Genomic DNA, 19,320 nt, shown 5'->3' with positions numbered 1-19,320 from the left:
GTGATTTAAGACAGGGAGATGAAAGGGAGTTGTAATTACAGGAAAGCGTATCTGTCTACTGCAGAAGTATCCGAGGAATGGCACAAACTGGGCCAAAAGCCTGAGGTCATTAGATCTGCTGCGTGTGTGTGTGTGCATGCGTGCATGTGTCTCTAAGCTTGTGTATGTGTGTAAGAGAGAGAGAGAGAGAGAGAGAGACAAAAGCAAAGAGAAAGAGAGAGAGCAAGAGAGAAAGTGGGAGACAGAGAGGGATCAGCTTATAACTTCAGTTCCTCAGAGTCAACCTCTGAACTCTGCTTCTCATTATTGGCTCTGCCTCCTTCTCATTTCTCAGCAGTAGCTGGTTGTGGTTAGACCAAGCAAGGCCCTGTTTCTGTAAATCCATGCAGCCTTATTGCCTGAGAGGAATCCCAGAATTTCCTGCGCTCTAAAATACACTTGTGTAAACATTCCAAAATATCAAATGATAGGGATTTCACTGTGTGCTGTGCAATCGGATAATCCCATGCAAAGACTGTGGTTATAATACACTGTCCCACTGTCTCTTGTCTGCTTTCCTTTCTCTCCAACCCATCCTTTCTCTCCCTTTCTCTGTCTTTCTGGTGCTCTCTGTCGCTGTTCTCAACTTCTGCTCCCTTTCATCTTTCCTTTCATCCGTTCCTCTGTCCCTTCCTCCCTCCATCTTGTTGCTATCTCTCTCTTCACAGTGGAGGATGATTTCATTGGTCTCGGTGATCTCCCGGAAACCTTCCCTTCAGACCCCCCCGAGCCGCTGCCTGTGTTTTTGATGGAACCAGAGGAGGCCTACATAGTCAAGAACAAGCCAGTCAACCTGTACTGCAAGGCCACTCCGGCCACCCAGATTTATTTCAAGTGCAACAGCGAGTGGGTTCACCAGAAGGAGCACACTGTGGAGGAGCGTGTTGACGAGAACTCTGGTCAGTAAAAATGAACAGCTACATACACACAAGTGTGCATCTAAAATCAACCCAGACTCTGAAAATTTGCATTCATGTATGACAAATTTCCATTTGCAAGTGTGTTTCAGGAGTTGTTTTGACCATACCTGGAAAATGTGCATCGCCACTGCAAACAATTACACTGATTGTATTTTGTTTGTTTTCCCAACATTCACTCCTGGCTAAATTAACTTCTAACTGAGACAACTGAGACTGAGAAAAGCAGTTGGTTAAGGAGTAGTAAAAAGATAATTTATTAGTTAAATGTTCAAAAAGTCAACTATGAAGCATGGCATTGGCATTTTTATATTTAACCAAAACCATGAGGTTTCCCTAGCCAAATGATTTACCAGCTGAAATCGAACAACATGTTGGATGATGGATGCAAAGTCTTTGCAAACATTCACTCAATGTTAACATATCATAATAATTTAGTAGCGAAAAAGTAGCATAACTGTATTTTGCTCACAAGAATGTGTGTGCAAACATACACACAATGTTTTTTCTGCTTATTTATCTACAGAAAAAGCATGACGTCTCAATGTAGTACCACTTCTGTAGTGTGTGTGTGTGTGTGTGTGTTTGGGTGTGTAAGTGTGTGTTACACACCCAAACACTAGATGCTTACAAGCATCTAGAGGAAGTAGAGGTGGTGAAGCTCCAGCAGGGTTGTTTTCAACAGAATTCAGCCCCCAAAGGTACCAGAGCCATTACACACAACAGCCCAGCACTGATTGGCTGCATTCAGCTGCCGTATTGGAAATTGAGTTCTCTCTGTCGCCCACAGGTACCAATCACATCGCATTTACCCCTTTCATCCCACTGTTATGCCACACACATGTCTGCATGCTCACACACAAACATAGCTGGTCTTTTACTTAAATGTGAATGTTGAGGGATGCAGAAATACACAAGGATCGGTCAGCATTCTCTTGCATTTTGTATCTTAGGAATTTATTAAAGATGCCTCTCAAGTGCTGTTTCACTGAACTGTATGAAAAACACAGCATTGTTTCAGCACAGACATAAGATAGCAGATACAGAGATACAAAAAGAGCCTTGCAGCCAGCACAAATGGAAAAAAGTGTTGCAAAAACAACCTGAATCCCAACCTGAAATCCTTTCATTTTGACCTAGTGTACTTTAGAAAGAATACACAGATCTGAGGATGTGTTTCATGGTTATGATTATGACAAAGAAGAGGGTGAAAGTAACAGTGGCTCTTACCCTTTGTGTCAGGAGGTTTTGTGCTAAAAGCATCAACATAGAAAACAACCCACACATCATACACGCACCCACTCTACACAACCATATCCACAGGCTATTTACTGCACAGATATTCATTCATTTATGCTCTTTCTCCCCCCACACATACACATAAACACCAATAGAGCCCAGTGAATGTGTGTAGCCTCTCTCAACCCACTCCATTGCTCTCTGATTTCCCAAGATTGACAGAAAAGGAGCACTGATAGAAACTGACCAGCCTGGTCAATACCACTGATAGTGTAGCCTAAAGAAATTGGATCTCTACCTCTCTGCCATCCTCTCCCCACTCGTGTCTTCTCTCGTCCTCTCTCTGTATGTCTCACTTTCATGTTGGCAAGAACTTATAATTTGATGAAAATAGGAAGAAATAAGAGATAGTAGAATTAAGAGAGTGAAAGAGACTGACAGGGGAGAGAAACTGCAAAGGTGCTCATAGTGGCTGCAGACTGCATCCATAGCATCTTTATCCTTTGTCCCTTGTTTGACGTGCTTGTGTGATGACTCAGTTAATGTCCACTTCATTAATATACACAGGAACATGTGTATTTTATATGTTTAGCACTAGAAACAAAGTAGTGGTCTTAAAAGATCTTTTTCTAAAGTTTAAGTCATCAATTTAAGCCTTTTTATGCAGTGTTTTGTCTCATCAAGAGTGGAATACAGTGTCAATAAAAAGGTATTCACCTCTCTTATCATGAATTATTATTGAACAACACTGATAAAAAAATAGATTTGATGATTTTTTTTCACATTGATCATCTGAAAGAGACCCTTTAAAGTGAAAACAGATCTCTACAAAGTGATGCACCTGTATCTGAAAGTTCCAACTAAATGCTGTATCTTCTAAATGCTGACTTGAACGGGGTTGAATAATAAGTGAGTATTTTGAACTTTTTAATTAATTTAGATCACTTTGTAGAAATCTGTTTTCACTTTAAAAGGGCTTTTTGTTGCTCAGTGTCATAAAAGTTGTTGCACAGCTCTTAATTGATTTTACATTCTATTTGTCCTTGCTGTGTTTGGATTCTGTTTTAAGATTGTGTGGATGCATCTATTCTAAACATTTTTTCTATGACAAAATTTAAACTATTTGGGCTAACAGGGTCCTAATCTCTTAATTAACTTCCTTTTTCATTCCATTTGTGCCCATTATAGACATACCCTGTTCCAGAGATTTTTTTCTATATATTGTAGTAGTTTGAGCCTCCATTTGCATACTGTAGAGCTCCCATTAGTGTGTCTTTGACAGTTTTAAGCTTAGATTACTTTAATTATCTGTACCAAGTAGCGGCCCGTTTGATTGACTGGCGGCCAGTCCAGGGTGTACCCCGCCTCTCGCCCATAGTCAGCTGGGATCGGCTCCAGCCCCCCCAGCGACCATGACAGATAAGTGGTATAGATCATAGATGGATGGATGGATGGAGTACCAATTAGCACAGTATATAATACATCATTGCTATTGTTCTTCAATCAAGGTCATGTACAATGTCAGCGGCTTCCTTTCTTTTGTTCTGTGTGAAAGATAATGAATATATAACAGTGCTCAGACATTCTGAGCACTGTAGTTATACCACCTTTATTAGAAGAAGTCACATCTGGCCACATATATCTTTGTTGACTGGTGTTTGGGCCTCACCTTTGTATATAAATTGTCATCTCTGCTGGTTTTGATTATGGTAGCAATGGCTTGCAGCTGAAACGTATTTGTTTTTGTCCACAATAAGCAAGAGGGCTATTGATCTATGAGTACCAGTGTTTGTTCAGTTTCAAAATAGTCACACTGAACCTAGTTTGATTCAATATTGTAACATAATAAAAAGTTTTATAAGACACTGTATGGCGCAAATTAAAATAAATAAAGACGTCTGCGTCATTTCAAAAAGCTACCTCTTAAAAGCACAATTTGTGGAGCATCAGTTGTTGAGATGTATGCGGCTTGATTCAATGAGCCTTTTGCTGCACAATGTTCTTCACAGCATGAAACATCTCACCTGCAGCTCTGCTTTGTGGCTTTTCAGGACACATCACGCAGGTATACATTCTGTCCAAAGGCTTTTTATTCCAATGGATGTGACAGTGTGCAGTGGGGTCACGTGGAGAACAAGCACTTGACACAAAAAACCCCACAAAAGTACTTACAGTGCATAAAAATGACTGAAATTGGACTTTATTGTTTTCTAAGGAGCAGGTGATCACATGTAGAAAATGTGATTATCCTAGTCAGTCCTAGTCCTAGTGGCAGTCAGTCAAAGAAAATATGTTCTTGTCCAAAAAGAATAAAGGAAAGAAAAGAAACATTTATGCTCAGTTGTCAGAATGGACTGTCACTGAACCCGTACAAAAGGGTTGTTTTGTTGTGAAAGTTCATCTAGGGAGCTGTAGGGAAGGCCAGTTTCATTGGGCTGAACATGTGACCATGAACCACACTGATGTGAACTGAGACCACTTTTCCATGAAATAATGTGGACACACATGAAAAGAAGAAAAGAATGTACAAAATGTGACAAAGCAAAGCGTGATGGCAATTTTTACAAATGGCCTTTTTCACAGTGATGAATCAGCTTTAGATACTCACCCTTCTGTCACCAGAACACTGAAGCATTTACCTCCCAGTGTTGAAGGCAGGTTATGGAGCATTGATGTGAGCAAATGACTAGTAAATTCATTATAAGTAGGCACAACTGGCGTAATATACACTGGAGACAGCTTGTCACTGTCTCTGAGATATGACTTAGAAGATCAAACAGGAGTATTCTTCATTTTGCCAGATAAGCAGAGCACTTACCCCCTCCCTTCTCCTTCAGGTCTCCTTCAATGACCAATGCCTCCTCTCCTGCCTGACTGGTCTAATCAATAATGTTAGCCAGTTCTAATACTAAGTAGCTAGGCTATCTTACTTTAATGACCACATTAATAATGAATCATCTCCAATGAGGCACCCTACTTCAGCCACCTACTAATGGGACCTATTGGAGAATAATTTCTTCCGCTAATGGCCACATTCACGGGTGTGAAGTAGCCCCTCAACGCTGGTCCTACCATGGGCCACACTCGCTTTCCCCCTCTTGATTGCAAATTGAGTGGAAGTCCGTGCCTGTTTTGTTGTCACCATTGTAATGCTATACAGTGTACTAAGAGCTGCTAGCTGAGCAAACATATGAAGTCACTGGATGAGGTCAGCAGGCTCAGTTCAGAGCCCTGCTCTTCTGCTGGAGTGATCCTTCTGATGTGTTTCAAGTGCAACATATCAGGGAGAGCTTAATCCTGCTTTAGTAATGCCATGAAGTCATGAATGACTCTTAAAGTAGACTTATAGCCAATCGTCATCGTTACTTTAGGCTATCGTAGGGTGCAGAGGGCTTATTCTAACAACATCAGACAGATAATTCACCACTATAGAACCTTCTTCAGAAACAGTCTGGAGTGCAGATTTTTTTTTTACTGATTCTGGCATGTTTTGCACCCTCTGAGAATTCATATCTACTTATTGTTTCCACTATTGATTTTCCCTCTGCTACTCTGTGTGTGATGTTCTCACATCCATCACATCCATCGTTGACATTCTCAAACTAACAATACATATCTTCTCAGGCAAACACAATGGCATATAGTACAGACAACCACAGACACACACCCTCGGACTCACACATGCATGTCGACACACATACAGGCAGAACCAAATGCGCACACAACAGACGTGGCTGTTTGAATGCTTGTCGGCACACTGTGTAAATTTTACATGAGAGCTAAGCTGGTGTGTGGGATGTCACTGTTCTTAGTTTGTGTGCCAGAACAAGGAGGCTGTGTGAATGCACTGAACCTGCAGTAAAATGGCATGTTCATTTTTAACCATCCAGTCTCATTGCATTTTTCATTCAACCAGAAATTCAGACACGTTCTGTCTGAACCTATTCAAACTGTAGAATAGATTCTGAAACTTTGAACAGACTGTGGTAATCCAGAGGAGGAGCATTAAGGTAATGGTTATTAACATAGGCATAAACAGAGTCACACTAATTTGTCATATGTAAGGTAGTGAATCACTTTGTAGAAAATTAGATTTGAGGAAAAGATTCCATTGCTGATTGAATGAAAATTGTGGCACCGATGACTCATGATGCTGATGTCACATCAACAACACACAGTGTCTCTTAGGTCAGCTGAGTTAAGAAGAAATAAATAACATGATGGGTAACTTGTGAAATATACAGTATGTAGCTCTGACCTTAGTTTAATTTGCTTATTTTTTTTTACAGGAGAGTCATATCAGCATAAAAAAGACAACTACATTTAATACAAAAATAACAAGAAAGTTTGATCACCGTTTGATTTGATTATGTTACCCTTACGGCAAAATTGGAAGAATTCCTAAATAAAGGTAAGTTGAATAGTTGCCTGGCTAACTACAAATATCTAAGAGTGGCTAAAATTAGATAACTAATGAAAACATTACAGCCACCTTTGTTCAGTTTTAGTTCTAGTACTTAGCTCTATTGGCCTTTTGACAACATGGCCACATCATTAATTCCACAACTGTCCCGTCTGAATTGGCATGCATTCCGTGCAGCCCTCTTAATTTGTTTTTCACCAAGAGACGCCATACTCACCAGGCAATGTTGTGCACAAAGGGCAGAATGTTGGCGATGTCAGAAAAAAGCATTTATACATTTTAGCTACTAGAATGTGCAAAAACCTGAGGATAATATCTGTAACAGTAATAAAGTGCACACAATCTTGTTCATTTAAACAGATTTTTCATACTAGTGAGTCAAGTATCAATGACTCAAAGCTTTTTGACTCATCCAGACAGCAGCGGTCTGGTGAGAAGACATTTAAAAAATTATTTGGTCAATGTTATAGGCAGGCTATACAAACCATGCACATAATCACTTAGTAGAAGAATACATTACATTACAGTACATTACATTTTGGATTGGATGTACAACAACTGCAACAGAAGACACCCAGTTTCTGTCATTCTGTCAGCTAACAATTAAACAGAGCTATAGAGAACGTCACCACCAAAACTGGGTAAGGGGGGGTGGGGGTTCTGACAAAAGGTTTGTAATGCTGAGGGCAGGATGTGAATTTGGTGGACAAACAACATAAATCTGTGGATGCGTCCTTCCTGGTGGTAATGGTACAGCCTGATGGTGTAAGGAAATGTTTCCCAGCCACACGAAAGGCCCTTTAGTAGTAACTGGGCATAATTTGAATGTCACAGTCCACTTTCACATTATTGCTGAGCAGGTACATGACTGTGACAGTTCCACGAAAATTGCATCAACTTCACTTTTTTTCCAGTTTGCTGCACAACCCCCATGTTTAAACCTAATAGAGAAGAACTTTGGGGATGAGGTGGCATGGGATACCCACAGCATGAAGGTTTCTCTGAAAAATCAGCAGAACTATTTTGTCTAGATACTCAAGAGATACAAGGACCTCATGATACCATTGTCCTCACAAATATACCATTCAGTCAATAAAGGATGCTGGATTGAGCTGAAATAAGGCATGATATTGCATCTGTAGCTTCAATGACTGCTCTTGCACCACATACATATATGCATGCCGTCAGTTTATATGCTTTCACACGTACACATATAGAGACGTACACACTGTAGGAGCAGCATAATCTGCTCTAGAGGGGCAGCTGTGGGTAGAGGCATTTGTTTTGGGGATGATTTGTTTGTTTGGGTCCTGGCACCCAGATGAGCAGTAATCAGAGGAGTTAGCAAACAGGATTGTGTTAGCCATGACGCCTAGAATCCTCCCCCACAGGGCCCAGACCCAAACGGCTCAACGCTTTGGCTCTAGAACTGGTGCCAGACTGACACACACACAATCACAAAAAAACCAGTGTCAAAGCATGTGGTGTGACTGATGTAAATTGTGCTGATTTGTATGATGGGATCCAGTACCGACATTAGCATCGATCTCTCCCCGGCGAGAGAGCACAACATTTAGAAGTGCCTTGTGTGAAAGTAGTCTATATGACATTAACTGTTTCATTTTGGTCTGTTTTAGTTCCTTGTTTTCACTTGTTTCTCGTGTTCTTTGCTGATATTTACTGTCTTCTTTTCCTATCTTTTCTTCTTGTCCTTGTCCTGTTCCTTTTCAATCCTTTCTGTCTTTCCTCATAGGCCTGGTAGTGAGAGAGGCCAGCATAGAGATCACTCGGCAGCAGGTTGAGGAGCTGTTTGGGCCTGAGGACTTCTGGTGTCAGTGTGTGGCCTGGAGCTCTGCAGGGACCACCAAGAGCCGCAAAGCCCATGTTCGCATAGCCTGTGAGTATTCTCCCCTCCCCTTATCCCACTCCTCATCCCATTATTCAGTCTTTATCTTCTTAGTCATCTTTGTATTCCCCTCCAAACAAAATGTCTTGGCTGCCAAGGAGATGTGTCTCATACACCGACTTGTGTATAAAGACAGATTTATAGATTCCGGAGAGAGAAGCAGCAAAAACAGGTTTTACTAACATGGGACTCAAGTGTCCCTTTGAACTTGAATTGGTAAAAAGCCTGTAGAATCTGAATCAGTTTTCTTGTGTACAGTATAAACCTGTAGAAACAGCGCAGAGGCAGAGAGAGAGCTGCTGCAGTATATACAGAGTAGAGAGGCTATGGCACATGTTTATGCCAGTTTTTGCTGTAGGTGGTCCTCATTTGTTCTCTGCCAGTGTGTTTGTCCTCCTACTGAAAAGCAGAATACAAGAGTTTTCAAGTAATGAGAAACATTGTTTTGCCTCTAAGGTTTGGGCTCATTTTTTAACTGTTCCCCAAAGGGTCTGCCAATCAAAATCTGAAAAGTAATGAAACCCCAGAGGACAAAGTGAGGAAAGGAGAGTTGTAGAGATGCAGGGTTGACATCAAGGCAACATTTCTACAACACAACACGTGTTATGTAACACAATGCTTACACATTGTTGTCAGAATTCCACCTGAAGGGACTACTTTTATAATATCAGCTAGATCATCGCACCTTCAACTCCTGTCAAAGTCTTTTCAGGGGTATTGTGACTTACACATCCTGCACCAGCTTTGCAGTTTCTCTTTTGACTTGTGGCAAACAGACAAAAAAGGCAACACCCGCATGCAGTGAGTGTTGTGGTTTGCATCAAATACATTGTTATCACTGCTGGATAGGGCTGGATAAGGATATCATTGGAGCTTAATGTCTGGCTGGCAACTCAGTGCTGCTGTCGGAATGACTTCATCTTCACTATACGGTACTGCGGAGTGGCACAGTGCGGAGCCAATATCCATGTTTTTTCGCCTGATCTACTCCATTTAGAGGCACTTAGCAATCATCTACCTGACTGTCTCAATTTTTATCTCAACTAATTCTCATTTTCTTTTTCTGTATATTGCTGTCTCTCTAACTCTCTTACAGTTTCTCCACGATTTCTGTACAGTTTCTCTTTGAATTCAGTGTATACACTCTTTTCAGACACCAGTAGCTCTTCTCATTACTGCTTCTATTATATTAGCCTGCTGAATCAGAATCATGCCTCTCTGTCTCCCGCCGAGCTCACTCCTGCTGCTCCACCTCCTATAATCACCCATGATGAGCAGCCTTCCAGCACTAACCTATCCCTCAAATCACAATGGACCCCTCTTCCCCTCCCATTAGCTTCTGCTGAATGGATTAGCTCCTCTGCTGGGCTCTCTCTTCAGGCAGGCTTCTTGTCAGAGCCAGACTCTATCCCGTTAGGCTAATGGAAACTAGGCTTGTTTTCCTCCCCTCCCTCATCATCTAAACATATACAGTTTAATCAGACGGTGAGTCAGAGCCAGCGCTGGTGAGTTAAGAGGTTGCTGTGTTGAAAAACTGGCTTTCAGACTTGCAAAACGGATGGTCTGGTGAAAAGCCTTGTCAGACTTGTATGAATGTATAAATTCCCTGTGAGTGCATTTACTCAGTGTGACCTCAACTAAACCGTTTTGATTGGCCTCCATATTTGGGAAGCAGCAGTGGCTTGCCAAAGAGTGGCTGTAAAAGTATGTGCACAGAAGCAAATGAAATAAATGAATCAAATCAACCGAAATGCCCTCCAAACGACTGTCGGAGGGTAATGCTTCTTGACAAATCTGGAAATTGATTTTCTTGTTTGTTTGTAGCCGTGTAATTTTACGAGTACAACATAATAAGTAAAACCTCAACTTTATTACGAGTACTAATGATTAAAACTTAAACTATAATAATGATTTATCAAATGACGATGGAACCGTTTCTGAAGTGTAAGGTAGGTGTAATTTAGCATGACAAGTAGCCAAACATATCCCGTTACGGTAATGGTCGTCCTATGTGTATCCTTTTGAGGGCAAGCGAAGCTGGAAGTGTTTGTCTGCTGAGGAGGGAATGGTGAGACTCCCACAGGAATGTCGACTCAGCTGGTCCCACACCCTCCAGTGTCCCACAGTACAGTTCAGGGTTACGAGAAGTGGAAAGGAAAGGCGAGACTCCAGAGGGGAAGCATAATTTAAACCCGCATCCAATAAAATATACAGTGCAAAATAATGACTTGCATGCTACTTACTGCGTTTCATCAAGAGAAATGCCAGAAGTTTGCAAATCTTGATGAAAAACTGCACTGGGTGTTTAATTGTAGTTTAACAAGCTGTAGTTGATCTGCTACAACAAGTAGGATTTTTTTCACATAAGCTCACAAACACTGGCCCATGTCATTAATACCAATAGTATGATTCAGGCTATACTGTGATTTGTTTATGTTCTGAACAACAATGTACACACTTGGTAGTTATGGACAGAATTGTAATTATGTAACAGTGTGTTATTTTTTCTACTGGTGACAGTTCAAACAAGGATCCATCCCTACATGTGGTTCAGACAACAGTAAAATTATTCTTACAACTGACAAGTAGCCAACAGTAGCCTTTTCCTTTCCTTTACATTTTAAGAAAAACTGTTTGTCCTTGGATCAAATTCTATAAAGCTATGTCCCAGAATATGCCCCTCCAGTCATTCCCTCTTTTAATTTCATACCAGACTTTCACGGAAATTGCTTTCAATTCAACACTCACCCTTTCAGCGTTTATAATACACTGAAATTTGTTCAGTTATGGTATATTCCCCTGAAGATACGCATACTCTCAGGTTGAATCAGGACAAAGGCATTCAATGAATTTGTTATTTTAAGGTTCATTTTTCCAAATAAAAAATGAGCCTTAAAATGACTATAGGTATTCTTAAGGGCTTCTGGGTGGAGCCTTATCATGTATTCTGTAATAAGAACATGATCTAGTTTCTCCTGGAGGGGATGTGGAACAGTTAGCTGAACAGTGAAATGTCTCTGTTCCAGTATAATGTCCCCTCATATAATAGCTATTGAACAAAAGAAAGCAAGTAATGAAATTGATAAACTGAACCTCTGTGTTGATCATGTTTTAGGGATTTCTCTTTTTATTGGAGTTGATGATGCCTACAAGGAACCATAATGAGCAAGCACATACTTCAATCTCCCCAGACGTTGAAAAAACAGTTATTTACTACAGTAGATGTGGGAACTGTAGCCTAATAGACCAAAATAAGTAAATAGAATAAATTAAATACAATCATTGTACCCAGAATCATTAGACTTAATATGTGCTGTCTGCTTCGACCTCTGAGGTACTGATGCTTTTACCGCACATTCAAGTCTAAAACTTGATTTCTTATTTTGCTGTTTTATGTTAGTACACAATGTCACTAGCAGTCCATATATTAATAGTCTTCTGTGAAGAAGAATTGCCTCATCTTGTCCACAGATTGAGTTGCTGAGCCAGGGTCATTTCAGAGTTTGTTTCCATGGTCATAGTAAGGAGTAGGTTGGAAAGTAAACTGATGAATATACTGGTATTACAAATGCAGAGACTAGAAGTAAAGTGGACGCAGACTCCCAATGCTTGCACTGTTGCAACCCATCAGCTTGTAGTTCAAGCACTAAAATATAATTTTCAACATGGTTTGTCTCCCTCTTTAGTCATTCTTGCCTTTGTGCTGTCTCGGTTTAATGATGGCATAGTTGCAGTTTCAGTTCATGTCAGATGCTTTATTCTTCTCTTGCAGATTACAGACTGTGGAAAAGAGTTTGTGCATGTGTCCCTATACAAACTATAAATGTATAACTTGTGGAAACATTTCAAGATAAACACAAATGCATGTAGAATTGCTTTAGAGTTGTTGTATAGGGAAACATGTTATTTTAGAGCACACTGTGGTGGGTGTGGTTACTGCTTTAGATTAAATGTGTCAGTAAAGAGGCAAAAGAATGTGTTCAGGAATCCTGCAAAAGTAGAAATGGTATCAGTGGAGTCTGGAGGTTTGACTGTAGATTTGATGCTTCAGTAACTCCAAAGTTCCAAAGTAACTCCATATTAAAGCCTCTCCTCTCCTCTCCTCTCCTCTCCTCTCCTCTCCTCTCCTCTCCTCTCCTCTCCTCTCCTCTCCTCTCCCCTTGTTGTGCATGATGGCTGCCAGTCCTGTCTCGGTCTGTGCAGCAAGAGATAGCAAGAGATGATGATATATGTCTAATGGGCTTCGGGTTCCAGTGTAGCATGACACCTTCAGTAATCCTGCCCTGTCAGCTCCACTATCCCTGCCCTGCACTACTCTATCAGGGCTCTCACACCACAAAAATATTGGTTTTTCACTGGAGGGCGAGTGATCCTCTTCTCTCTATCTTCCTTCCATCTGCTTCAGGCAAGTTTATCCATGTGCTGAAGGTGAGGACGAGATAGATAGAAAGGATGACTCTGAGTTACCCTTTCTAGCATTAACATTAAATACCAACTTCTGTGTTATTATTGATGACTTACCCTGCTTTTTCTTTTGATGATTCATAATTAACGCTCCATTTATTGGTTGACTCAGCATTTAATATTACATTCTATTAGATATTAAATATTAGATCTCAAAACAGCCCTCCACCTGTCAGTGAGATATAGTTATATATTGATACACATTGTGCTTCTGTCTGTCCGTTCATTGTAGACTTGAGGAAGACATTTGATCAGGAACCTCTTGGGAAGGAAGTGTCACTCGAACAGGAAGTGCTGCTCCAATGTCGCCCACCTGAAGGCATCCCAGCTGCTGAGGTAAGGTTTTAAAAGGCATTTCACCGAGCCGATACACTGTAGCTGTTAGGATAATTGGATTATTTGTTTGAAAAGATAAGTTGTTTCCCATAGAAATGCAGGCAGGTGTGATTATCCATACAAAGCCGAGCCAAAAGTTGTCTTCCCAAATCCAATAAACGGGCTGCTCTGAAAAGAGGTTCATGTGAAGAGCTTCACTGGCTTTTTGGGTTGGTTTCTGCTGAAATGTCGCCATCATTACTGGTGTGATGTTTAAGGAGTATATATATATATATATATACATATATATATATTTTTTTTTTATCATTGTTTCTGTGCTTTCATGCCAAACATAAAGGGGAAATTTGAGTTGATTGCAGAATTTGCCGCAGTTTTGAACTCATTTCAGAAGTTGTAATGAAATAATACTGAATAAATCTGACACAGTCCAGCAGACAGATAAGAACATTTTTGCACCACTGCCCGAGCTATTTAAGCTGTTTGGTTATTTCCTGAACAACAGCCAGTCACTGCAATGTGGTTAAAGGAGAGAAAATTGTAATTATCTGTTGTGGGGTGAAAAGAATAAAACCAGTTGTGTCCCTGTGTTACCTTAGCTCAGCCAATATATCCTCCCTGCTCTACTTCCTCCCTGCCCTATAGTAGAACACTGTTATAGCTGCATTTGAAAAGGCTTAGTTGAGATTGCAGGAACATAAATAGAGGATGAAAGTATGGTTTGACTGGTCGGGGGGCTTTGGTATTTATTTATTTATTTATTTATTTATTTGAGTTGGGGGTGTAGTGACTGAACATTGTAAAGGCTTGTGATTGACCTGGAAAAGCCGAGTTAAGTGAGTGGAACTGCACAGCATTTATCCTCGCTGAAAGTGCTGACAGGCTAAATGGACGAAAGTTTGGGACCTGCACTCTGCAGACCTCCTCATACATTCCAGGTTTCAGTCTGATAGTGTTACTGTAACAGCCATACAGTTCTGGTGATTCTGACGCCTGTCTGAGGTCTTTTCTGTCAGTCCTGCATCAGCTCAGTGCAGCAATTATATACTCCAATCATGGCGCATCTTTGCTTTCTGAGATATGGAGTTGCTGTGGCAACCCAGATGTACAATGAAGGGTAAATAGTAGACTTGTCAGTCTGGGTAATGGTATGCATTTGTGAGCTGTTGAGTAGAAATTGGTGCTCTTTTAATGTAGTTACCCTTCACCAAACTAGCTATCTATACAACAAATAAGAGGAAAAATTACAGTATGAAGTCAGAATGTAAGCTTTGATGTGTGGCATTTGTAGCAATTCACCATTTCTACGTTGAAAAGCATCAGCAAATTGTTTGGTATTCTTCCTGCATTAGCCGTTTTCTGTAATCTGACTGTGATTATATTCTCTATTTACTTTTGCTTCTATGACCGAGTTGAATGTTCCTTGTGTACAGAGGTACTTTTTCAGCTTCCTAATTACTTACACTTTACCTCATGGCTACAAAAAAAGACAACAGTTCCACTCCACAAGTTGTTTTTCCTCTTTTTTTTTCTGAACTCAAACACAGCTGCCTCTGTGGGAAACAGGACAAAACTGAATGCTGCTTTTTCATCTGTGTTTGTCAGGCCTTTTCTCACACAAGCCAGCCAGAGAAAAAGCCTCGGAAAAAGCAGATGGGCTAAGTCTGTGGTTACATATGAGTCTGCAGAAATATGTAGCAGCCGTTGTGAAGGAAAGATCTGTCATATTTCACCCACTCTAAGACTAAAAAAATATCGAGAGGATGAGAGAGGCTGAAGGCATAGGGAGAAGAGCTGTTGAGGTTTGTCGGGGTTGGATCCAGTGGGTTGTTGTCAGGCCTCCAGTGGGCTGTCAGCTTGCTCTGTGGTTCCTTTTTAGGCCTTCGCCTAGTGAGGGAGAGGCTGGCAGGATGGCAGGCTGTGGCTGAGCCATGAAACCCATCCTCTTACACCACTTTTGTTAAATCATGAAGACTGTGTGTGATGGACATTGTGCTAAGAGAGTTAAAGGGAGAGAGAGAGAGAGAAATTGAAGTGCCAGGAAGGGCATTGTGTTAGCAGCATGTAATGTGTGCACAGGATACACATGATGACATGCTGCCCACAACTTAAATGAGCACTGAAGGTCTATTCATCTATTCTATAGAGTGAACAGTATGAAAAGAAGTCAATTCTGATGAGCTGGAAGACAGTCTTTTTCATTTCTTTATTCAAACAAATAAAAAAACGAATAAAAAAGTTTTAAGTCATTTAAGTTCATCACAGCAATCCAAGCTTATACTCATTACAAAGGGTCATTACAGGGTTTGTCTTACTTTAACTCTCTAATAGTTAAATAGCTGCGACTAATGACACTTTGTGAGACTTTCTGAAGTAAATCTTTTACTTCTGTTTTAAAGAAGGTATTCTGTTAGGATCAGCTATAATGCTAATGCGTTTGCAGCTGTTTTGGACAATGAGTTATCAAAATAGCTCACCCCCACACACACATACATTCTCAGATCTACAGAGCCCACATTCTGGAGAATCAAAGTAAGTCAATCATAATTAGTTTTGATCTCAGATCGCAAAGTGGAACTGCACTATTTGATGTTATATCAGTCTTGCATTCCCTCTTTGTCTTCCCAGTTTTCAGATGATTTACAGTGTAGGTTTTCATGATGGTGTACCACAGTAATGATATTCTGTGATTCTATTTAAGTGGTGTTGAGTCTTTGTTGGCATTCTGCAGGGGCTATTGCCCTGAAAACTAAACATTAGGCTGAATAATCAAGATTGCTCCTGTGATGATGCAGCACATTTTCATAACGAAACATATGAAACAGTTTCCATCAGGCCTCTCAGAGGTTTATATGTTTGGAGTTGAGTCAGATTTATCCTAGTTCTTATTTTTGACAGGTTATTCACGCTTGATGCATTGATTTTCTGGTGTACAGATAGCCCAGATATAAGGTTGTGGAGTACACACACATGTACACATACACAGACACACACATACACAGGACACACAGTCAAAGAAAATAAGCAGCAGGCGTTTATTTTGGCTCTCCTTGCGACCATTAGCAATGGAACTTTGGCCTTGGAGGACTGAAATACTGCGAGTGAGGTTTCTGAAATAGCACAAGGGTTCAGTCATCTGAACGTCTTGTATGTTCTGAATACATTAGACACTCACCAGGCTCCCTGAAAGTCATTGTTACACGTTTCCATAGCCATGAATATTTTATATATACTTAATCAAGAGCAGAAGGAAAATGTAACTGTTGAGGCTATTCTGGGAGGGAAGGGAGAAAGTGATTTGGCAGGAATGGCTCGGTTATGTGGGTTTACTTGCTAAGTGCTGTCCATAGATAGAGCAATAAAGGTAAAGATGGGGATGGAGGACTTTCGATCAGCTCAACGCAGATCCTTCTCTTTGAATATCTCCATGAGGCTCTTTTATCAGCATCTGAAGGGTCTTACAGAAGTAACAGTGGCCTCTTTTCATACTGAAGAATATGTGGCAGGCTCATAAAACAGACTTAAATCTCTTTTGTGAAAAGAATGAAGCTTTATTGTTCCTTTCTCTTTTCTTCTGCCATGCCCACCAACTCCATCTCCATTTCAGAGCACTTGTCACAGCCCTGAGAGAAAGACAAGAGTTCAGAGGTGATGCAGCACCGTGAGCTGCTGAGTCTGTTTCCATGGAAGCAGGATTTTAATTCAGGCATCTCCTCAGTCAGCCAGGGTCCTGCCGTGTTATCATGGGTAACGAGTCATTGATGCTCTGCAGGGAAGAGGCCCTGCTGCCATGATTAAGTCCATTGGCTTACTGAGAAGAAAGCCAGGAAACACAAAGATCTTTACTTCACACTCCCTCATCCAGAGAAGTGAGAGAACTGAGAAATGAATTGAATTTAGACTGCTGGGACAGCAGCCAAAGCCAAATTCAAGGGTCTCACATGTAGTTTTGTGAATCCATAGGGACGATACATTTTGTTAATAAGCTCAAATTATCCTTCACATTTTTTATTGATTGAATATACCAACAATGAGTGTTGTGTTATAAAGCCTTATATAGCTTTAATATAAGGACTGTGGCACTTTATGGAGATCCAGCATCCGCCTTTTCCACACATCAGACCATGTAAATGTCAGTGATTACTGTTGATTTTAGACCCAGTTCCACTTAATAGGCAAAGTGAAGGCATGACGCAAACGGCGGTTTGTCAGGTCACCTTGTCAAGAAATAGCTGAGTGCTTCCTCACAGTCAAAATGGTGCGCAGTGCAGTTATAAGAGGGGCCAGGAATGTCAAGACTAACAGCACGTCAGTGCCCAGTGAAACAGGAAGTGTGTTTTCATTAAGGTAACCCATGGGAGAGAAGGTGTCAGGAGGCCAGACCAAATCCCTGAGACAACTAACCGAAGATTGCCCTTCAGGCCCTCTTATGTCAATCATTGCAGTTTTCCTGAGCAAAGGCTGTGATTTACTATAATATCCCCAACATTTGTGAGCTCTGCTGTCCTCTGTTAGTCACTGCCCTTTCTACTGTTACCTTCAATGGGCCTTAACAAACGTTTACATGTAACAGTTTGGAGCCGAGGGGGTTTTCTGTTCATATGTTCCACTAGACCACCAACAAGAAGGAAAAGGAAAAAAAGAGACAGGAAGCACTGATTGGCGCTCTGGAAGGATACAAAGATTTAAACTGATACTAAAAAACAAAAACCAAGAAAGTAGTGCCTGTACTACACTGCACGGGCTACAAGACCAACTTCTATATTCCTTATATATACTGGTAACTCCCTTACCAGTCTTTGTGTTTTGAATCATTGGTTCATCTGCCAACAAGCCCTTGAGGTCTTTCTTTACAGTCCCAAAAAGCGCATAAAATGATACAAATCACATTTCTGCCGTACAGAAGCTTAATTGCTGGCTGCCAGGTGGCATTTTCATTACACCTGGTAATGAGACATAACTGAGAGAGTTCTCATGTGTTTCTTTATCACTTTAAAAGGATTTTTTTTCACTGTTTGCACTGAACTTGCGAATCGATTCCAGCATTTTTATCCTTACTCCTGAAGATTGTATTGTATACCAAAAGAGTGCTGACCTCTATCAAAATCTTATCCCTTGGTCAGATGAGGAAACTCAGGGAGACCAAGGACTTCATGTGCAGAGTGTATCACACAGTTCTCCAGCTTGCAAAGCTACAGCCTTAGCAATGTTCATCATTTAATACTTCACACAAAATAGTACCTCTCTGCAGCCAACTCGTACTTGTCCACCCACACGTGAACGTATCAAAAAATTTTGGCTTAAAAACAAAACGTACAGCATAATGGCAAATATCCCGTAGTCACATCATCACCATCAAAATATCATCCTTTTTTGGACCAAGGCTGATTTCTTTTTTGGATACCTCACTAACAAACAGAAAAAAGAGAGTAGAGAAAACATAAACTCCCTGAGACTTTATGTCAGTTGTACTGTAAGCGGTGAGGAATATGAGGAGAAAAAAGAGGGAGTTGTGTTGCATCAGTGTCCTTTGAGCTGGTTTAAGAAATGTCTATTCTTCTTCAGGAGGCTGTGGAGAGCTTTAGGCCGGAGGAGGTCATTAATCCTGGCTTGAGTCTCAATGATCCGTCTTCTGTGCGGACACCTGCAGTAGTAACCACTTCAACTCCACCTCTGTTGCCTAACCTTACCCTCCCACCTCCCCCCAACGCCATCCTATTCCAACTCCTCCACATACACCTTCACAAACACACATAAAGATATAGGTACAAGCAAATAATACAGGCATACACACTGATACAAACATTTTTCTCATCAAATCTCAAGACATCCCGCCTAAGTGCATTTCAGCTTGTTAATATTTATACAACTCACATTTCCATACTTGCCATGCAGGCAGATGTAGAGCATATGGCTTGTTGTCTAGTAGTGAATGATTGAATAATCAGTTTGTAACCTTTTGTGGCTCATTCTCCAGGTGTGTCATTTAAGCATCAAGC

At 40.8% G+C, this 19,320-nt stretch overlaps 1 protein-coding gene across 1 annotated transcript in view; it reads left to right on the top strand.

Moving 5' to 3' along the window:
* unc5cb (unc-5 netrin receptor Cb) overlaps positions 1 to 19,320 on the top strand; it is a 106,137-nt gene that overhangs the window by 57,940 nt on the left and 28,877 nt on the right. Inside the window, exons 2-4 of the mRNA XM_070850124.1 lie at positions 708 to 938; positions 8,372 to 8,515; positions 13,221 to 13,324. Coding sequence (XP_070706225.1) covers positions 708 to 938; positions 8,372 to 8,515; positions 13,221 to 13,324 — 479 coding nt within the window. The remainder of the gene's footprint in view (positions 1 to 707; positions 939 to 8,371; positions 8,516 to 13,220; positions 13,325 to 19,320) is intronic.

Source organism: Pempheris klunzingeri, chromosome 19, assembly GCF_042242105.1.
Source record: "Pempheris klunzingeri isolate RE-2024b chromosome 19, fPemKlu1.hap1, whole genome shotgun sequence".
Taxonomy (NCBI): Eukaryota; Metazoa; Chordata; class Actinopteri; order Acropomatiformes; family Pempheridae; genus Pempheris; species Pempheris klunzingeri.
The sequence above is the reverse complement of the archived record's forward strand: the minus strand, read 5'-3'. Positions and strand labels throughout refer to the sequence as shown.